Here is a 22,315-nt window from a genome sequence, read left to right as displayed (position 1 = left end):
TCTAGTATTTTACTTTATGATCAAAACAACTTGTCACGGTCTAGGAATTATTTTAAATTTTATAGTTTTACTCATTTACAATCTGCAGTTAATGTCTTCTCTGGAATTTTTACACTTTGAGGGCCGGATTGGACCCTCTGGAGGGCCGCTTTTGGCCCGCGGGCTGCATGTTTGACCCTCCTGATTTAGGTTTTTCTGGTGTCTCAGAAAGTCCAAAAGCTCCAAAAGAGATAATTGTGAATGGGGGTCAGTACAATAGAGCTCTGCTGCACCTGGGCTGGTTGTTCACTCAGGTTCTGGGTGAGTTTTAAAGAAAAGTGAACATACATGTCACATGTACTATATTACGGATTTGAATTGTCAATTTTTAGCCAAAAGGTTTCTGCATCACTTTTAGATGAATACATCTGCTTTAATTTGTTCTTTCCGTCCGCTTTCAGTTTGACCGTGAGCGATTCTCCTCGATGAAATCCAGACTTCTTCTTCTCAGATTGAGTCTCCACCGCTGTGGGGACAAAGAGAATCCATCTGGCCGGCTTGTCACACCGCCTGACAGATTCCCTCACTTGTTTAGCCAGAACAGCCTGTTTTGTCTGTCTGTTTTTCTGCAGTGGAAATGAGCAGAAACTTGCTTTAGGTCAAACTTGACCGCTCTGAGCATGCAGATGTGAGACCGGTTGGGGTTGACAAGTAAGAAATTACACATTTCCAATGGGTTGGATTAACGGAAACGGTTTGTTTTGTAACAATCCAAACACATAAGTGGCTCCAGGGCTGCAAACAAGCATTATTTTCATCACTGGTTATTTTCTTGATTAGTTGTTTGTCTATAAAATGCCAGAAAATGGGGGAAAATGTCGACCAAAGATTCCCGAAGTCCAAAATTATGTCTGTAAATGTCTTGTTTTGTCCAAAGATGTTCATTTTATTGTCATAGAGGAGGAAAGAAAGCAGAGAATATTCACATTTGAGAAGCTGGAGTCAATGAATTTAGACCTTTATTCTTCTTTATGGTTGATTATCAAAAGAGTGAATACAAGCTGCTGGAAAACCAATGAAAAAACTCCTAGAGTATAAGATACTGTATAATTTCTCGACATGCTAAGTGTGTTTTTTGCTCAGCATACCTGTTTTTCAAGGCTAGGCTTTAGTAAAAGGTCAACGCTGCCCAGAAATGTTAAAAGCTTCATGAAACAAGGCTGGCAGGCGGTTTAGCGTCTCATTCAGGAGCTCCGTGTTCTCGTGAATTGATCTATGGATGAGGAAAAAGTGCTGGCATGCTGCAAAAATCATGACATGAAGGTCATCCGAATGCAACCCTGACTCAGATTTCAGGGAAGAGAAAAACGTAAGATGGCGAGGGGTGGAAAGAAGAGACGGCAAAAGGTCAGATTTAGTCCAAAAAAGGTAATAAAAATAATAAAATTCTGGTTTCTCTTTCTCATTTCAGCTCAAGTTCCTGACAGCGATGAGCAGTTTGTTCCTGATTTCCACTCTGAGAACTGTGAGTACTTTCAGTTTTTTATTTGCATGCTGTTTATTGATCAGATTGGATCTTTTTATTGTTTAGTGCAGGGGTGTCCAACATGCAGTCCGCGGGCCAAAACCGGCCCTCCAGAGGGGTCCAATCCGGTTTTGTGTTTCCTTTTTGTCTTGCGTGTGTTGTTTTGTCTTATTTTTGTCATTTTGTGTTTTGCTTTATTCGTTGTTTTGTGTCTCGTTTTGATGTTTCGTGTCATGCTTTTGTCATTTTTGTCTCGTTTGTGTCATTTATGTAATTTTTTGTCTCGCTTGTCCATTTTTTTGTCGTTTTAACTTTGTTTGTCTAATTTTTTGTCTCTGTTTTGTTTTGTTTCATGTGGTTTGTCTAATTTTTTGTCATTTTGTTTCTCACTTTTGTCGTTTTTGTAATATTTTGTCTTGTTGGGATTTTTTGTCGTTTTTTGTCTGACTTTTGTCGTTTTGATCATAAAGTAAAATCCTATATGAATGTGGAACCTGGACTTGGATGAGTTTGACACCCCTGGTCTATTCGATCTGTTGTCCGTGGAACGCTCAGAACCGTGCGTGGACAGCGTCTGCCGTCTTTCAGATGTCGAGGGGCGAAAGCAGCGGTTCAGATTTTGGCTGTGAAGCCGCTGGAGGCTTAGACGGCGATACAGTAACTCGCTGATGTTACAGTAATCTGTTTGGCAGGCAAAGCTATGCAGAAACAGGAGGCCTAATGACCCGGCCATCATGAGGCGAATTTGGATGCGGGCGTTATGTGCTGCCGTCATCAATTTGCATGCCTTTGAAAAGCGTGAATGGGTACGGCCCAGGAAACCAGTAAAAAATGATTCAGGGCGCAGGTACAAAGATGGGCCTTTGTGTGCGTCGGAAGGTGTAAAATGGAAAAGCAAATTCCTGGGCCGCACAACTGAGCGGCTGTTTGAATGAGTTTCTCTTTTCTTGTCGTAACAATGGCGGTTCAGGATCTGGGTGGGAGTTATGTGTCGCTCTGCAAACAGTTTTTTTTCTCCTCTGCCCACCAATTCAACACATCCCCATCTTTAGCATCAACACTGAAAGCAACTTAAAGAGAACCTGAGGAAAAAGAACCAAAGGAGTTACAAATAATAGTATAATAAACCCATTTGAGCTTGTGTAACCCTAAGACAGAACCACGAAAACCACATCGCTATGCTCCGGGTTTAACAACAACATCTCATCCCGACTATCAAACTGTTCCATTCACAGCTTTTTACACCGCAGTCACAACCTGAAGACACAATAAAAATGTGCTGCATGTTTTTGGATTTACTACAATGTTCCAACGCACCTAAGGAGGACAAAGACAAAAAAAATATAATAAAAACAACCTCACACTCTGGGATCGCCTTTGAAAATAAAACATTCAAAAAGACCTTTAGTCCTATGTTATCCTACCTGTAAATTTGAACCTCATACATCTAAAAAATAAAGAAAAAATGTCGACTTCTGGGATTTAAAGAGTATTTCAGGAGGAAAACAGGAGGAAAATGAGCCAAAAAAACCCATTTTTATATATATATATATATATAGATATATATATATATATATATATATATATATATATATATAAATAAAAAAAAATAAAAATACTAATTTTTGCAACAGTGGGTTTTACAGGGTTAAAATAAGTCCCACAGACTATTTCTAACATCTAACAGACTCTGAAGGGAGAACTGGCAGCCTCCTCTGAGTGAAACCAAGCGTCTTTTGTGCACGTCGTCTCATTCGACCAACAACTGGTCGGACCCCTCAGTGACACTGTCGCTGTCTGTCGGCCAACAATGCGGAGGAGGAAGTGCAGATGAACCCTGGGGCAGCGCAGAGGTCATGTCTGCTTAACCCCGTAACCCCACCAGCCAATCAGCTGTCAGGCCACGCTAAAGGTTGACCCGGGTGTGATTTGCAGGGTCACGGGGGGCGTTGGTTTGACGGGCAGCTCACTTAAACCCAGCAGAGACACTCGGGCGTTGACAGACGGCGTCCCCGCTGATCGACTCAATGGCTGCAGAGCATCTCTATTAAAGCTGATGGAAAACCAAAGCCGACACTATCAACACACTTTTGTGTTTGTTCTATACGAGCACACAAAAAAAGCCCCATCTTTTTTTCCATAAAGGCATTACATTTAAAACAGGTGACTCACCTGGGAAGTTGTGGCCGCAGAATGCCGTTACAGCTCTTCTCAGAGGGCGAGTTTAGCAAGAAAAAGACCCGCAGGGAGTGAAAAAGAAAGCTGAACTCTTCTGAAATCTCCTTAATCCTGTTTGATTTTTATTGCAGCTCTTTTTATGTGTTTAGTTGTCCTTAAATATCACGGTTCCATGCAACCCTCTGAACCCAAATCAGTTTCTGGGTGTTTTTTTTTTCTTGCTCCTGTCACATTTTTACTCACTGTGGGCTCATTTTTCACTAAAATATAGTTCTGAATGCACAGTGTATCAAGCAGGAGACATAAATAAAAACACACATTCCTGGCTGTGTTACAGATCCTATTAAAAACATCCGTACAATGGGAAACCACAATCTGCTACCATTTAACCCTCTCAACCCCAACCCGTTTCTTTGCTTCCGTCACATTTTTAGGCTAATTTTTCCTGTACCTCTATGGAAACAGAACAACTGATGCTATAAGTACAGAAAAGTCAAAATGTCTTTTCTGCTATCATTTTATTTTACAAAAAATGTTAAAGATGTCCAACATTATTCTGAGTGCCGACGGTTGTTACCAATGCTAGACATACATGGTGTCTACATACTGTAGGTATTTTACTTTACACTGCTCTGCTCATCAGCATGTTTTACAATCACAAATTAATGTGAAACTTGGCCAGACTAACATAAAATTGTCCAAATTGATTCAGAATTTGTCCAGAGTAACATAAAATGTTCAAAATAATGAAGAATTGTTAAAAATGACTCAAAACATACATGAAAGTAGCTCACAATATCTGTAACATTATCATTTTAAACAACATTTGAGTCATTTTGGACAAGTTTTAAGTCACATTTCAGTCTCTGCACATCAGCTATAGAAAGATGTTTCACCATGCTGAATGTATCTTCCAACATCTATCTCCTCTGTTTACCGTTTTGAGCCACGCTGCATTTATTTTATTGATCCAGTAGGTTTTAATTTGCTCCAGTTATGTTACATTTGTGTCTAAACCTTTCTTTGCTTAAACACAGCCTGCAATTCAGTCTTCTTCCCCATAAAAGTGGTACATTTAAAAACAGGTGACTCACCTGTTTTGGAAATAAAAACAAGAAAGGAGAGCACAAAGCGAAGCCCTAATCCCAGGTGACCCGAGTATAATTGAGGCTTGCATTGAAAACGGCGCCAAATTAAACATTGTTGTTTACCCAGTCAAGTTGTTACCTGCATGGGTGTGGCGTTGAGCTGAGAGGAGAGGCGAAAAAAAAAAAAAGAGGAAACATTGGGACATGTAGGAATGCTAGATTACAGCAGAGGAAGGAGGAGGGGGGGAGTAAAGCAAAGCAGGGATTGTGCAATACCTGCACATCTGGCAAATCTATCTCATCTGGGCCATTTTGCTTTTTACTTGGCGGGTAACAAGCGTGTTCTGTGCGCCGGCCGCAGCTGAGGGAAGGTTATGCAAACATGCAGCTTTTATGTACTTGCTGACCTGCCGGTGAATGTGTGTAAAGGTGACCGAGCCACTGGTGATAACGATTTATTTCTGAGCTGATTAGAAGCCTTAGAGGAAGTTTATCTGAAGTCGTACAAGAACCTTCACACAAGAATCTTCCATTTTTATGCAAGGTGACGACATATTTGGCTGTTTTTCTACCTTAATAGCCTTTAATTTTGCTGACTGAAGCTGCCGCCAAGCTGCATGCATGGGTTTGTTCCATTAAACATTTGATTAAAATGGAACGAGGACACAAAACAGAGCAAATAAAAGAAGCCGACAGATGTCTGTATAGATGCATGTGACCTGGAAAAAGCAAATATTCCACAGCATGTCTAGTTTACAGTAGAACGATTTGGTTGCTTTTCCAGCATTTTTAAGATAAAAGATTTCTTTATTTGTCATTTCTCTGTGCAGCTGTGTACACAAAAATAACAAAATACTGTTCTCCCAGCCTGCAAAAGTGCCACAGAAAACACAAAAATCAACAATTAATTTATCAAGATTTTTTTTGTCTTTTACAGGCTGTAGTTAGGCAATCGATTAATTTTTGCCAAACTGACTAAAAAATAAAGTGATTTTGGTGAAATTTCACAATTCTTAGCTTAGATTTCTTTGTCTTTTTCACACGAGTAGCTCAAAAACTTCAGAAAAATTAAATATCAAACTTTTTTTTCAGTTTTTACAGATTCTGTCTTTGATAATTGCAAGAAATGGTAGCATACCTTTCAAATAAGCTGGCAAGTTTGAGAATTAAACTAAATCGCAATTATATATTCTGCTTTTCTGCAATGTCACAGAGAATGTTGTGCAAATTGCTGCTCTGTTTGCTGTTTTTGAGCCATGCTGTGTTTAATTTATCGACCAATTTTGATGTTTCGGTCTTTTACAGGATCTAGCGGTTGATTTTTGCCAACCTGACATGTAAAATAAAGTGATTTCAGTGAAGATTTTTTTCACACGAGTAGCTCAAAAACTGCAGAGGAGTTAAAAATCTGACATATTTTGGAGTTTTTTACAGTTTCTGGGACTGATGGTGTAATTCTGCAGGGTTTTTAAAGAAGAGTAATAAAAAAATAGAATAAATGGAGATTTTCTTCAATTTTTACATCAGACTTTATTACGTAAGAACAGCAGAGCACAGTTTGTAATTGTCTTTATAACATCCGATAAAAAAGAATAAAAAAGATTCAAGTAAAATCACACCTTAGGGTTTTTAGATAATCAGTCCAAAACCTGTCTTTTTGCTCTTTTTCTAGACTACAAGCAGCAGCTCTTTCAATCAGGAACTTAACAGACTAAAAACATTCGACCAAAACACCGTAATGTAGCTAGAAGAAGGACAAAAGGGGATTAATTTTTCGTGGTTTTAAGGAGACGGATCTCTTTGTCTGTCGGGGAAACAACACATGGAGATGTCAGTCACATTTATAGAGTGCCTACTTCATTAGAACAGTTTTACTTCTTGAGTTTTTGTTTTTTTCCCGTGTCTGAAGGCCGCCGTCGAGGCTCCAGAGCTTGTTCTTCTTTGTCCAAGTATGTTGTTTACACTTGGAGCAGCTCGAGAGATGTGACCCATTCATAAATTTTCTTCCCCGTGTGCGTAAAAGGAAGTGTGCCTCTCCTCCCCCTCTGCCTCTGCTGCCTCTCTCCTTCAGCCTTCATTCATAAAAAAGCCCTACAGTACTACAGATCACCCCCTCCTTTTGCTGCTCTCCAAGTGGATACTCCAAACCCCTCCCTCCCTTCCTGTGTCTGTACAAACCAAGTTAAAAATCTGGACCCCCCCGCCCCTCCGTCCCTCCATCCGTCCGTCCGTCCACCGCCGTCCTCCCCTTTCCCTTTTCTCTCTTTTCGCATTGAGTGTTCCAAGATGTGAACTAATCCAGCGATTTTAGAGCTGTGTGGGACGATTGTTTAGCTTTGTGCCTTGCAGTAATTATATGGGAAGTTGTGGCCGTAGAATGCCGTTGCAGCGCTTCGCAGAGTTTGGCAAGAAAAAGAGGCAGAGACGGCGACACAAGACCCGCAGGGAGTGAAAAAGAAAGCTTCTCCAAGTCCACCTAATCCTGTTTGATTTTTATTGCAGCTCTTTTTGTTGTGTTCAGTTGTCCTTAAGTATCGCGGTTACATGCAACCCTCTGAACCCAAAGCAGTTTCTGGGTGTTTTTTTGTCATAATTTTTACTCACTGTGGCCTCATTTTTCACTAAAATAAGAAGTCCTGTACCTCTATGGAAACAGAGTAACCAATACTACAAGTACAGAAATCTGAATTTATCAGTCTGGTGTCGACAATGAAAGGAGGCTAACATCTTGAGATCTCAATGCACAGTGTGTAAAGCAGGAGACCTAAATAAAAACACACATTTGTTGAAGCGTTATGATTCCTGGCAGCCTTAAAAATCCAATTAAAAACATCCGTACAATGGGAAACCACAATCTGCTACCATTTAACTCCCTCAACCCCAACCTGTTTCTTTGCTCCTGTCGCATTTTTACTCTCTGTAGGTTCATTTTTTACTAAAATTAGAAGTCCTGCACCTCCTTGGAAACAGCACAACCAATGCTCAAGTAGACAAAACTTAAAAATGTCTTTTCTGCAATCATTTTGTTATTTTACAAAAAAATTTAAGATGTACAACATTAGTGCAAGTGCCCACAGTTGTTACCGATACTGGAAAAACATGATGGCCCTACATATTATATTTTACTTTACACTACTCTGCTCATCAGCTGCAGAACAACGTTTCACCATGTTGAATGTATCTTCCAACCACTACCTCCTCTGTTTACCATTATTGAGCCAAGTTGCTTTTATTTTACTGATCCAGTAGGTTTTATTGTCCTCTCAGTCTAAAAGTCTTTTCCAAAGTCACAGAAAATTATCCGTAATGAGTCAGGAATTGTTCAAAATAACTCAAAAACTACTCAGTCTTATTCAAAAGTAGCTCAAAATATCATTAAATGATCACTTTATACAACATTTGGGTCATTTTGGCAAATTTGAGTCATTTCCGACAAGTTTTAAGCCACATTTCAGTCTCTGCACATCAACTATAGAGAGATGTTTCACCATGCTGAATGTATCTTCCAACAACTATCTCCTATGTTGACCATTTTTGAGCCATTCTGCATTTGTTTTATCTCTCAAGTATGTTTTATTTTGCTCCAGTTTGGTTCCATATTAGTCTCAGTCTTGCTTTGTGTCAACACAGCCTGCAGTTCAGTCGACAAGATTCCGATTTTTTTGTCACATGACTGTTAGTCGCAGCTGAGTCATGAATGGTTTTCAACTCCACAGAGGAGTGCAGAATTTTTTGTTTTCTACAGAGTTTTAGAGTTTAAGCTTAGATTTGCTTATAAATTCACTTTCTGAAAGTTAAAAATCCAACAATTCTTACTGATAAATTGCGTCACTTTGCCAGTTTTTATAATGATAAAGAGTCTTTGGGTCCAGAGGTTTCAATCTAATCACTTTAAATCTCATCTTAGCCGATATATTCTTTGTTTTGTTTTGTTTATTGTGCTTTGCAACCACTTTTAAAACATTTTCCTTTATTTCTAACGTGTCCTACCAATGCAATGGAGCTGCAGGTTACTGCCGTGACTTTCTAGTTTATAGAATCTTGAATGTCTCTCTGGATTAATAAAATATTTGTCTATCCATCCATCCATCCATCCATCCATCCATCCATGTGAAAGTTTTAGATGAAACTATGCGATTGTTTTTTTTGTTTTTTTTATTACCAACAGTCCAAAACCCAAAGTTTCATAATATCGAATTTACTCTTTCACAGGGAAACACGGTGAATTCTTAAAAAAAGAGAAGCTAATTTGCCTGAAAAACGACCTAAATTTTCAGAAAAGATTGACTTTTCTGTTAACTGAGGACGAAAGAAGCAAAAATTCCAGTAACCAAAGCCCTCTTAGCGGTGCGTCTCTCTGTTCTGCTTTGTCATGAATTCACAGCCGTCCTCTTGTTTGGGTTGTTTTTCTGGACCAGAACTGGCCCAATCAGGCCCTATTTGGAGCGTGGGGCGATGAGGAGCCCCTCCTTCGCCGACTCCCTCGTTTCCCCCTAAAGAGAAACATGCAGCTCTGTGTTCTCGGCTTTCCAAAATACAGCTGCTACGCAACAAAGTGTGCAAAAAACAGCCAGGTGCTGCCAGATATGCACAAATAGGCGCTCGCTCTGGGAGGCCGGCCCTCAATGGCGGCATTTTGTTTTGTTTATGAGTAAAATGGTCGATTTCTCTTACGTGGACGCATGATTTCTTTTGACAGCCTCTCATCCAGTCGCTCGGGCGCATGCATAAACACACACAGCCTGGCGTGCACTTTAAACACACACACTTCAGCCCTGCAGTTTTATGAATGGGCCGGTTGTGAACGACTGGCTGAGGCAGCACATTCAATTAAGGGGAGTAAACCTTCATTCATGACACTGACATGAGTTATTCCAGCAGTAACGACACCTATGAGGAGTGCAGGGTGTGTTTTTCTGCAACATTCTGCAGCTCTGTTTACTGTTTTTGAGCCATGCTGCGTTTAATTTATCCAGCAATTATGATGTTTCTGTCTTTTACAGGATCTAGCTGTTCATTTTTGGCAAGTTGACATGGAAAATAAAGAGATTTTGGTGAATTTTGACAATTTTTCGCTTAGATTTGGTTGTTTTTTTCACACGAGTAGCTTAAAAACTTTAGAAAATTTGAAAATCCAACTTTTTTTCAGTTTTTGCAGTTTCTGGCTTTGATAATTGGTGCAATTCTGCCATTTTTAAAAAACGAAAGGTGGCATGCCTTTCAAAATAAGATAGCAAGTTGCAACTTGCTGCTCTGTTTACTGTTTTTGAGCCATGCTGCATTTAAATTATAGACCAATTATGACATTTCTGTCTTTTACAGGATCTAGTTAATACTAATGGTTAATTTTTAGCAACCTGACATGTAAAATAAAGTGATTTCAGTGAAGTTTGACAATTGTTAGCTTAGATTTGGTTGTTTTTTTTTTTGTTGACACAATTAGCTCAAAAACTGCAGAAAAGTTAAAAATCCAGCATTTCTTTTTGGTTTTTACAGTTTCTGGCTCTGATAATTGGTGTAATTCTGCCATTTTTTAAAAAGAAAGATTGCATGTCTTTGAAATAAGCTGGCAAGTTTGAGGATTAAACTAAATGCCATTTATATATTGTGCTTTTCTGCAACATTACAGCAAATATTGTGCAACTTGTTGCTCTGTTTACGGTTTTTGAGCCCTGCTGCATTTAATTTATCGACCAAATGTGATGTTTCGGTCTTTTACAGGCTCTAGCGGTTAATTTTTGCCAAACTGACATGTAAAATAAAGTGATTTTGGTGAAGTTTGACAATTGTTAGCTTAAATTTGGTAGTTTTTGTCACACGAGTAGCTCTGAAACTGCATAGAAGTTAAAAATCCAACATTTTTTTCAGTTTTTACAGTTTCTGGCTTTGATAATTGGTGTAATTCTGCCATTTTTTTTAGACAAATAGCATGCCTTTCCAAGTGAGCTGATGGGTTAAACTAAATCTCATTTATATATTCTGCTTTTCTGCAACGCCACAGAGAATACTGTGCAAATACAGGCTTTGCATTTGCATTTCCTTTATCTGTTGCAGCTTGTTTATCCCAAATATCAGAAAGTTAGGCTTTTACAAAAACAGATGCAGCATTCCCACAACCTACTCCTGGTTTACAGCATTTTTAGTCATATTTTAGTCAATCACATACACTGAAAATGAGTTAGTAATGGCCTGGCATGTAGCGTAATAGGCGTTTAACAGCTTCCAGTGGGGAAGTAAAAGCCGAGCTCCTCGGTGTTGATTCAGAACAGCCTGTCAGAGCCGGGGGGCCGCGGGGATTCCAGCCAGGCAGCCCCGAGTGTCGGCAGCAGAGCTTTGTGAATGGACGGCTGTGTGTGTTTTATTACAGGAGATTGGCGGGAGGTGTGTATATGTGTGGAAGGAAAAGAGGGTTTGTGTTTGCTGGTGCATCCCTGCGATGCTGGTGTGCACGTCGCTGTGTTTGCTCGGACGCTTTTTCTGCAGCTGGAATGTTTTCTCTTTTCTCGGCGCAAACCAAAGGAGGGGGAACAGATGCTGTGAAAGAGAAGGGGCGAGGCCCAAAGAATAACAGTAGCCCAACTTCAAGTGATCACTTATAGGAGATACTGGAAGTGGGTCAAAGCGATGGAGGCCAGTTTGGACTTGTGGCACGTTAGCTTAGTTCTGCTCTGTGGTTTAGATGCTTTATACAAGTAAAAGTACAAATGCAACAACGTAAAAATACTCATTTGAGCATAAATTATCCACCTTAAGTGAAAGTACACAGCTGTTAGCAGCAAACTGTAGTACATTTGTTCCAGTAAAAGTCCTGAGTTGGTCCCCGTGGCTGATGTAAGATTATTAATAGTGAATCATGAGTGTGTCAGCTGCTACAGGTTTAAACTACTTATACCCAGTTTTATACACAGAAACAGAAGATAAATCCTGTGATTAACGGGAGAAGAAAGAAGAAAAACCAAAGCTCCTTCACACGAGCTGAAATTTGGATCATTTCATTGGAATGAAGCCAAGTTTTGAGGTAAAAATACCAGTTTGTTGGAGCTGCTACCAACTCGTAGACATTTGAAATGTCAATCTGGTTTAATCCTTAACAATGTGTTGTATTTTAAAAGCTCGCTATATTATCCTGAGTGGTTTTTTTTTAACCCAAACTACGCCTTAAACTTTACTCAATATTTCGGGTGTCTAAACCTAACCAAACAGTGAAAGAACTGAAACAGTTGTGAAAATATCAAGAATGAGTCACAAAATACAGTTTTGTACCATGATTTTGTTGCACCAGTGTCACCATGATTCCAGTATAATTTTACCAGCACCTAAAGAAATGAAAACACTAATCGTATTTAGTCAAGCCAAGGCACCCTTTCTTGCAAAGCACATTTAAAAGAAGTGAAAAAGATTGTGATTAGTGTTAGGAAATTACCCTTACAAGTTTAAATATCGGTGTTAAGACCAAATAGTGTTATTTATAGTGCAGTTATATCTAAGTAATTTACATTTGAGGGATTAAAACACCTACAAAAGCTATATAAAATGCAACTTTACATCAGTATAATGCATATCAAAGTGGGTACATCCACACTAATATGAGGCTACATCTACACTAATATGTTAACATTTTAAAGTACATAACTTCTGCTAGGTTCACACCAAGCATCCCCATTATTTCACCATTGAAAGACCCCTAGAATGAAGAGTTTTGTTGGTGCTGTTGACTCCAGTTTTGGTTGGAAAGTTGGGGTTGTGTTTCAGTTTCGAAGGAAAGAAATAGAATTGAAAAACTTTTGGAAATGATGGTGCAGATAACAGTGCTTGCTTTCTGATTGGATCTACCAGAAGAAACCAAAGACGTCAGCCTTGACTAAAAGTAGTTAATTCAGCATAAATAATGAATTACAGGTGGTGTTGTTGTCTCTGCAAGGAGCTGTTGAACAGTTCTGCTCTTACTTTCCACCAGTGCTGGTTTTCCTTTTTAGTATTTTCTGCAGTTAAGCAACCAATATCCTGTTTAGTTTTTCCATTAGCACCAGTTTTCTCATGTACATGGCTGAAGATTGTTTCTGAAACTGTGCTAAATTGCTCATTATTTTCACTAGTTTCAAATGAACTGTATTAATGCAGATGTAGCCTAAGAGGAGCTACTGTTTCAGCTCAGCGCACACGCTTATCAACACACTAAACCCCACCGTGCACGTGAGCGTAGGAGGAGGAGGAGGAGGAGGAGGAGGTGGGCGAACGTATAGTAACCTGCTGACACAGACCAGGAGGTGTGCAGAGCGAGCTGAGAGCCAGCGTACGGCGAGATATCGATTCCTCGCCGATCCAGGAGAGGAGTAGGAGGAGATGGAGAGGCTTGATAGATGACTTGATAAAGATAAAGAGCAGATAAATCAGCCCGAGAGGCACATAGGTGGAAGGAGAGGGGTAAGAGCGGGTCAAACGAGGCATTACTGTCGAGATCCCGATCGAGGTGGAGGGTTTGCGAGAAGCCAAGGAGGAACTGTGGATGTGGCATGTTTGCTGATAATTTCAGGGAAGGTGTCCAGGCCTTCTCTCCTCCTGATAAGGCAGGTTTCTAAGGAGGATGCACCGCCGCAAACAAAAGGAAACAGTACATGCACACCCCTCCTTGGCGTCCACGATGCTCCGGCGGGCAGCTCATTATATCATTTCAGTAACAGCGTGGGGCTGGATCGATCCCAGCATTAAACATTAAGAGGGGACAGCTATATCGGGGGCTGAGGGATCGAGAGTGAAGAGTCAATATTGTGCCAGATTAATTACATCCACCCCTCGCTTGTGACGGGATGTCCCTCTCGCTGCACATGTCCCGAGACAGAAATGTATTGTATCGGCTCCACTAAACAGCAGCGGGGCGGCCAGATTTATGGCTGGTCAATGGCCGTTTATAAAGAGCCAACGCTGCACAATCCAAAGTGAAGTGGACAATGGGGAAAACATGAGATGTCAGAACATTTACCGATTAAACCGTGATCCTTTGATACGGCCAAGAAACTGGAAATATCAAATCTGTGATTATTATATCGTCAGTAAACTGTGTTCTCCTCGATCACAACTTTGCATGGAGCATTTATGCACACATTTAATGAAAAAAATCCCAAAAATCTGGCAGCAAAATTGACAAAGAATACTGGAAATGTAAACATCTGAAAGTAACAGAAAATATCTGTAAAATATCATTAAATATAGTAAATTAGTGTAATTTTACAGTCAGTTGCATGTTGTAAAAAGAAAAAAGAAAACATTTTATTTTGGAAAAATGCAGTTTTTTGGTGTGAATGCTATGTATAGTTTTGGTCTGTAAATTTGTACTTTTTTCCAGTAATTTTTCAAAATATCTGTAATTTAACAAAACGGAAAATCTGTAGAATAACAGTAAAAAATGATTTACCATTTTACAATTAAAGTTAAAAAGTACCCTTTTTAATCTTCAATGAACATAATTTTTGTTTTAAATAATAGACTGTGTATAGAATAATACTTTTTGCTCATTTAAATGCAATAAAATATTTTGCCATCAATTTTTGTGAAAGATTTTTTTACAGTCAACATTAAAAAAATCTAAAATGAAAATTTTTTTAAATTGCCCTTTAAATCCTGAATATACATAATTCTTTTAAATAATAGAATATATGTATCAAATAATACTTTGTCGCTCATTTAAATACATCAAAATAACTTGCGCTCAAACTACCATTTATTAAAAAATTATTTTTGTTATTTACAGTTTTTTTTAATGGTTAACATGTAAATAAATACTTTTTCTGTAATTTTTACTTGATATTTTCTGTAATATTACAAAACGGAGAAAATGTGTAAATTAACCGTTGAAAAAGATTTACCATTTTATAATTCTTATAAATATTTTCACATAGTGGCAAATATTTGTAAAATAAGATTTTAAAATAAGATTCAAATACAGTAAAAAAATAATAAATTACTTTATGTAATAATACAGTGAACATTATGTTCAGTTTTGGCCATTTAATTTTTTTTTTGCACTCAGCATAAAAATAATCTGTTCAATAAAAGTAAAAAACACCCATTTTAATCCTTTACATAAACAATTCTTTTGAATAATAGAATATATGTATAAAATAATAATTTTTGCTCATCTGAATACAGTACAATATTTTGCCATCAATTGTTGTAAAAGATTTTTTACAGTCAATATGTAAATAAAAAGTCTTAAATAAAAGTAAAAAATATTTACCACCTTTTAATCCTTAATACACAGAAGTGTTGTTTAAATAATAGAATGAATGTATAAAATAATACTTTTTTGCTCATTTAAATACAGTAAGATATTTTGCAATCAATTGTAAAAGAATAAACTGTCATTTAAAAAAAACAGATTTTTATTTTTCATTATTTACAGTTTGCCTTTTTAAAATGGTTATCATGTAAGTTAATGTTTTTTCTGTAATTTTTACTTGTTTTCTGCAATTTTACAAAATGTTAAAGTCTGTAAAATTATGGTAAATTGTTATGAACTGAAAATTCATTTTTTCTCCTAAGGTGATATCACGTTTATTGAGAAGTTTGGAGACCACAGCGCTGGAATGATTCTGAGAAAGTGTCATGACGAGAACATTCTCACCCCTTTTTCAACAAACACTGCATTCTATTTCCAGTTAATGAAAGGGAAGTGAAACTATGATGTTAGCAGAATCCACTGCTCTGCTGCCTTTCCCATGATTAGCGTCATTCAGTCGTGCATCCTGTTGGCCAACACGACATGATGCACTGAAGACGGCTTCAACCGAGAAGCCAACAGAAACCCTTTAGCGAGGGCGACCACAGCGCTGTCCGGGCTAGCCGTCTGTCTCGCTGGTACCATTGTACTTTCCATCAATCTCGTTAGGCTTGTTTGGCAGGTATCTGACAACCATTCTTTAAATATTCAAGGAGCCTGAACCATTATCAGATGAGAGAGGACGACCTGTAAATCAGATAGAGCAGACACTAATGGATCCAACACTCCCCAAGCAGACAGATACTGAAGCCACTCTGCTGGCTCTCACAGATGAGGATGGGTTTGTCGGTGTCGGCCGGCCAGCTTGTCTCGCTCTGTCTTCCTGATTGTGCAGTGACCTGAGAAGCCAACACACATGTCCAGCACATGTTTCCACGCACCACTGGAATGACTGGATAGCCTCTGCAGTCGAAACGGTCTGGATCATATTGTATCGCCTCGCTTCCCTTCCCTTCCCTCCCCTCAATCTCTCTCCAGTTCGCTCTGACTTTTTCCACTGGGCTACAACCAGAAACACTGTTAATACACGTTTGGACACACGTTGTTGTGCATAGAGGTTTATAATGCCGACTAGATATGTTAGCTGTGCCTTTCAAGCTTTGTGTGCAAAAATTAGTAATCTGATCCCTTGAATTCCTGTGAAGACGATGTAACTGTAGACGATCTAGTTAGAGATCTTCTCTGATGACCGAGGCCGTCCTCTTGGCGCTTATTTTTACACAGTACAGCGGTGATGCTACATTTCACACTGAAAAAAGAATTACTTCAATTGGTTACCCACAATTTCACAGAATTTATCCAAGAAACAAGTAATTTGAATTTCCTATGGGATTAGTAAAGTATCCATCCATCCATCCATCCATCTTATAGTTTGCGTTGTTTGCTGCAACTTCATTGAAGCAAAGTCAACTTGAAATTTTCAGTTTTGCCAACTTATGTATTTTAAATCTAAAACTACTTGAAGAAAACAGTGTTTGAGTTGCAGCACAAACAATTGAAGAAACATGAAAATCATGACTCCAAACTCTGCAATTACAAAGCCATTTCAAAAATAAAAAAATTTTGGTTTTCAGTTAGGGTAAACGGTGATTGAGTTTCTATAGACCCAATGACGTCAGATGCCTAATGCTAAAGGACCAGTAAACACAATTTCCACACTTTAATTGAAATTGGAATATCAGTTTTTCCAACTTAAATGTTTGTTTAGCCCAAGCATAGAACATAAAACATGATTTTGTCATCAGATTTACCTTTTCTTTACACTATAATCCTACTTGAAGAAAATATCCGTTGACTTCTAAAGCTAAAGCAGCAGTAAAGCTGATTTTTGCACATTAAAATACCGTTTTAAAGGGGCAAAATTGCAATTTCAAGTTGATGGAATCCACAAAAGTAAACTGGTATCACCAAGTCAGAATTTGAAACAGCTCAGATACATTTTTTTATAGTGCAGTTGCATAAACACCACTTTGTAGCTTTGTATTGTAAAAATTGAACTGACAGAATTGAGCCCGTGGACAATGTAATCTAAACCCTGGGTTAAATGGAATTTAGGTTTGGTGTTGGTGAGATTCATGACAGTACAGTGTTGTTATCCTTGATACTCCTTAGCCACAGTTCAAAAATTTTCTTTATGTTCTATTTAGCTGATTTATGCACAAAATAAAGAAAAGAACTTGAATTTGTACCAAAAAATAAATCTAAAATATGCTTAAGGAGGAAAACTGAGCTGCAAATCAAGCCAAACTACAGAACCTTGACTTTGATCATGTAAATCTTGTTGTATCAGTCTTGTTCAACCAACATCTTGATAATTCAGGTTTATTTTTTCATTTGAAGAAGGGAATATCACAAAGAAAGATGAAAGTAACACCAGTTTTGCTGTTGTGGCTTCTGAGTTGTGGAATTTTGTGTTAAACTAACATTTTATTTTCAATTTCATCACTCTTCCGGTGCTGTCGGGGTAAAACAGTCATTCCAACACTCTGCCAGACCAAAACACTTGGATATTTAAGCTTTTTTATTTTTACATCATTGTGCATCTAGAAGAACACATATTGTCCTGTCAAAACCAAAGCTAGAATCTCAGAAAAAAGAACCCTTCTTTAGTTTTAGAGAGTGAAACACTAAAGTATAGGTTACACTGAACTTATAATGCGTGTGCTGACAGTTGTTTTCCCTGTTGTGCCTCCACCACAATGGAGCTATGTATTCAGCTAAGCAAATAATGTCATTTGTAGCCTGCGTGAATCAATAGCATCCTTTTTCACTGTTTAAACCATCGTGGCACAATTGGCATCCTTGTTATTATTGATCCACACCAGAGGATCAATCGGCAGGAGTGGGAGGACCAGGTGTAGCCTACATTTCCAGCTTCTGCACAGCAAACCGAGGCCACGTGCTCCTCAGACTGCACATGTCCAGTTACATATCACGTAGATAAGATCCAGATCTCCAGATTGGCCCTGAAGAAGAGTCTGACTTGGATCAGCGTTTGTGCGACTGGACCCATTAAGTGCATATTTACGTTACGCTTGCATGTTCTTCGCTTTAGCGAGATCCAGTCACCCTGTTTGACATTGGGGCTGATGTCCAATGAGTTATTGCGAGCGAGGCTGTCGTGTGCTGCAGACTTCCAGAGGCTTAAGACTTGGCCGAGCTGCGTATAAACATCCAGTGTAAGAAACTCCAGATGCGCTCCTGTCTTCAGGTTGGATTTCCCTACGCTACGGCCTTTAATGGTAGGAAATAATCTGTCCAAAAGAAGATGGAAGAGTTCATAGCCGGGTCTGCGAGAACCCGTCTCATGATATTAAAATGTTTGGACAGATATAGTTTAATCCTATAATTTCGTCTCCCACCATCTAGAAACTCGTAAAAATGCTGCTTTAAAATGTCTCCCTGTCGGGGCTTTTTGTGTTTTTTATTCTCAGCTGAGGGGCCCATTGTGTGGAGAAGAGTTTTGTGTGGTGTTGGTGGGGAGTGTCATCCCTGCTCATGCGATTTGTTTGTGGTGGGTGTCCGTTGAATAAGAACCAACCCCCTCCATCTCCAATGTAATGATCCCTCTACTTCCTAAAGCACTCAACCATGACCATCACCTTTCACCCTGCATCCTCCCCCTTCCAAGAGCCCACATTTACATATGTAAAAGTCCATCCCCACCCTGCCTTTAGCTGGGGGTCATCTCTATAGCTCAGAATGGGGAGGCAGTAAAGAATACCGCAAAATAAGGAAGGAGGAGATAAGGTCAAAGGGTTCTTCCTCACTCCAAACGTATCGCTTTAGGAGGTGTCGATGGAGAACGTCCACATGAGTACTACTTCAGCACGCACACTCCTGCATTATCTCAAATTTGTCTGCTTTACAAGGCAACAGCTATTGTGTACTGTATCTGTCTTTCCACTTCTAAACACCTTTCAGGTTTCTTCACGCTCCGATCGCTTAAGTTCACAAACCTCACCTCCCTCCTGTCTTTGGTGCAGAAAAGAAACTGAAATATGAGGATCTTCTGTGAAAGGGTGATGTAACGTTTAACAAAGCAGTTAGAGGAGGTCGTATTGCCCCAAATAAAAGCAGGAAGAGATGAGAACCTGAAGAACATAACTCTCCCCGGATCCGTTTACAAGACTGCCAGCACCTTATAAACTCTAGCAGCAAATTTGACATCATTTGGACAGTGAGATTTACTGTAATATGTCAGAGTTTGTAATAGTTGTTGGAGACCAGGGTTTGTTTTAAGGATTATTCTTGGAGCTGGATGTTAGATTAGTTCCCAGATTCAGTTTTTGGCAAGTGCTCTGGCTTTAGAGATGACGGCGGCTGGTCATTATTGTAGGGCTGGACCCAAATGTCCAAATATCCAAATATTCGGTCGTTACGGTGGTATGAATATTTATTTTGAGATCCAAATATTCGGCTCAAGTAAAGCTACGTTTTGAACACAAACCCCTTAGTCTTCTAACGTAGGCTTCAAAATTTGACAGGAAATAACACAAGGTATAAATAAGATGATATCTCAAGTTCTGGTGCATCAATTTCTCATTTATACTTTGGGTTTAGTCCCAATTTGCAATTGTTGGTATACTAATGCACTAAACAAAGATGGTGTAGACTATTTGAGGTGAACATTACACCAGCTAAACATTATTACATTAACATTGTGAGTGCTACCTATCCAGTTGTTGATCAAACCCTGAAAAAAAAAAAATTTAAGAATCAAAGCTACATACAAGAGGTCCTCGGTTTACGACATCCTCAACCTACGGCGTTTTGTCATAACGTTGGAACTGGTTACGTGGAAGTAGTTGGCGAGCGGAGCGGATGAATATGTTGTCACATGGCTTTGTTTACATTTTCTCCGGAGTTCTGACTTGCAGCAAAAATCGACATATCAATATGTAGGAACGGAACTCTGACGTAAATCAAGGACCCGATGTATTTAGAAGTGTTTTATTGGAACTAAAGTCCGTAACTAGGCTTATAGGGAACGTTATCCTGCTACCTAAAATTTAGAATGTGCTGATCTGTGAAGTTCTTGCTTTCTTTACTGTTTGTTGTAGCTCGGACACACCAACTCACCTACAGCTCTGCTCTAACACGTAAAACTACTCAATGCTACATGGTGGAAAGTTTTAATATTGGAATCAGCTACCAATGTTTGAACCAGTAACTGATTCTGAAGAAGAATAGTGATCGAAAAAGTCTGTGCAACTGTGTTTCAAGGTGGAAATGCTCGGCCATATGGGTGACTGCTTATTTTGCTCTTGATATAATTTATAAAACACCATATGGAAATGCTAACAGGGCAAAAAAACTTGATTTTAATCAGAGGGGGTCTAGTATTTAGATCAAATTACTGTTATAATAAAGTCCAACCTAACAGAAATCTGTGTATTCATTGTTCAAGCATTTGTTTACCAGAACATCAACGACTCCATTTAATTGGAAACGCACGCGACGGCAATCGCAATCACAGGCCAATACACAAACACAAAAAACGCTGCCTGGTGCTCATTTACTGGATTAATTAATATTCCAGAAAGCCTGTACACAAACAGCTCCACATTTATACCCAAAAATACCACCGAATACAGCCGACGCCGCTCCCAGGCCGGACTGTTTGAAACGGAACATCCTCATAAACCCAGAGCCACATCAAGGCCAATATCCCTGCATTAGTGGCTCTGCTCCGAGTGGACTCGTGCTCGCTCTCTGAGGATTGTTTGCAGTTCATGACCATGGCGGAGAAAAGAGGGGGAATGTCAACAGACAAACTTGTGTTATTAGAGCGGCAGTCATGTGCCACCCTGTGTGCTGGAGCTGCCGGAGACTTAGAGGAGGCTGGAATCCCATCGCGTCTGTCTGGGAAATCTGGGTAAATGCTCTCTAATCCTGTTGATCCTCGGCTAAAGCCAACACTTCCTCACCTGCCCGCCTGCCATGGGAGAGTGAGTGCAGACCAAAAATAGGAAGGAAGGCCGTGATGATGAGCAGTGCCGTTTGATTGTCAGCCTCACTTTATCATTTAATAGGTTTTGCATTCTCAAAGGCAAACAGGTTAAAGTGAAATAAACATCTGAGACAGCGGCAGGAAGCGATGTCAGCCTTGACAAAGCAGACGTACTTGTTGGAAGTGAGCTCTCTGGTTCCATAGTTGGTGCTACTTTCACTCTGAATACCAAAAAAACTGTATTTATACACATTAAAATAAGACAAATTAATGTAGGGCTGCAAAATTAACCAATTAAACATTGAGTCTCCTAATCTTAAGCCATCTGTCCAACTTCAACCCTCTGAACAATGGGTTTGAAAGGCAATTTTTTTTCTTTTTTTTTTTAACCAAAATTACACCATAGAGCCAGAAAGACTGTCCTTCAACTGGTTGCGTGTGACGTCCGGTTCCAGCTTGTCTTGTTTGATCATTTGCCAAAAATAAACCATTTGCAGTCACCAGTTTCTGTCAAAAACAAATAAATTTGCGCTGCTTAATGTAATAACCAAGCCGTTTATGATTCAGATGCGAGCGACAGTCACATGACAAAAATTCAGTGACTTTTTGGCTGAGCTGTAGGCAGTGTTTCCACTGAGTGGCTCAGAAACAACGATGGAAATAAATTAAAAACGTAAAGGCACGTGTGGGTTCCAGGTTTTTGCATTTTCTGTAAAATAAATTATCAAAGAAACTCAACTTTTGCTGTTTTAGAAATGATTTCTGGCATTATAAATGAGTTATACTGCACACAGGAGAATATTTTAATTTTCTTTAGTAATAGTTGTACTGTTTCCATAAAGGAGCAGGACTTTATTTTACAGCGAGGAATAAAAAAACCCAAAAACACCCAGAAAGAGTTTTTTCTGTTTAGAGGGCTAAGATGCAATAATATAAAGCAGAAAAAACAACAGGTGAACATTTTGGCATCTCTAGCAAATAAATTACACGATCAATTGCTAGTTTATGATGTTTTTCGTGATAAATTTTTGCTGATTGACTCATTGTTCCAGCACCTAATGAAACCATTTAAATGTTTGGCGCTTTATTGAATTTTTAACGAGCTCTTGCAGCCAATTTTGAGAGTTCAGGGAAAATCCTAAGGGCCACTCCTTAAAGTTGTTTGTGGTCTGCTCTAATCTTTTCTTGCTTTTTGTTCGCGCTACTTTCCTTTACTTTTTTAAGAGTCATTCTCAGCTTCTTGTTCTTCAGCCAGACGTTTTATTCCTTTCCGTTTTGTGAATGGACGACACTATATAATTACCTGGTGAGCTTTC

The 22,315-nt window shown here is 39.0% G+C and overlaps 1 protein-coding gene across 2 annotated transcripts in view; it reads left to right on the top strand.

The window, feature by feature from the left end:
• The window catches only part of etv4 (ETS variant transcription factor 4), a 56,353-nt gene that overhangs the window by 10,819 nt on the left and 23,219 nt on the right, over positions 1-22,315 (top strand). For both annotated transcript variants that reach the window (XM_023267926.3, XM_023267909.3), the window contains one exon: positions 1,451-1,504. In XM_023267926.3, the coding sequence (XP_023123694.1) occupies positions 1,451-1,504 (54 nt within the window). The remainder of the gene's footprint in view (positions 1-1,450; positions 1,505-22,315) is intronic.

Source organism: Amphiprion ocellaris, chromosome 18 (assembly GCF_022539595.1).
Source record: "Amphiprion ocellaris isolate individual 3 ecotype Okinawa chromosome 18, ASM2253959v1, whole genome shotgun sequence".
Classification (NCBI taxonomy): domain Eukaryota; kingdom Metazoa; phylum Chordata; class Actinopteri; family Pomacentridae; genus Amphiprion; species Amphiprion ocellaris.
The sequence above is the reverse complement of the archived record's forward strand: the minus strand, read 5'-3'. Positions and strand labels throughout refer to the sequence as shown.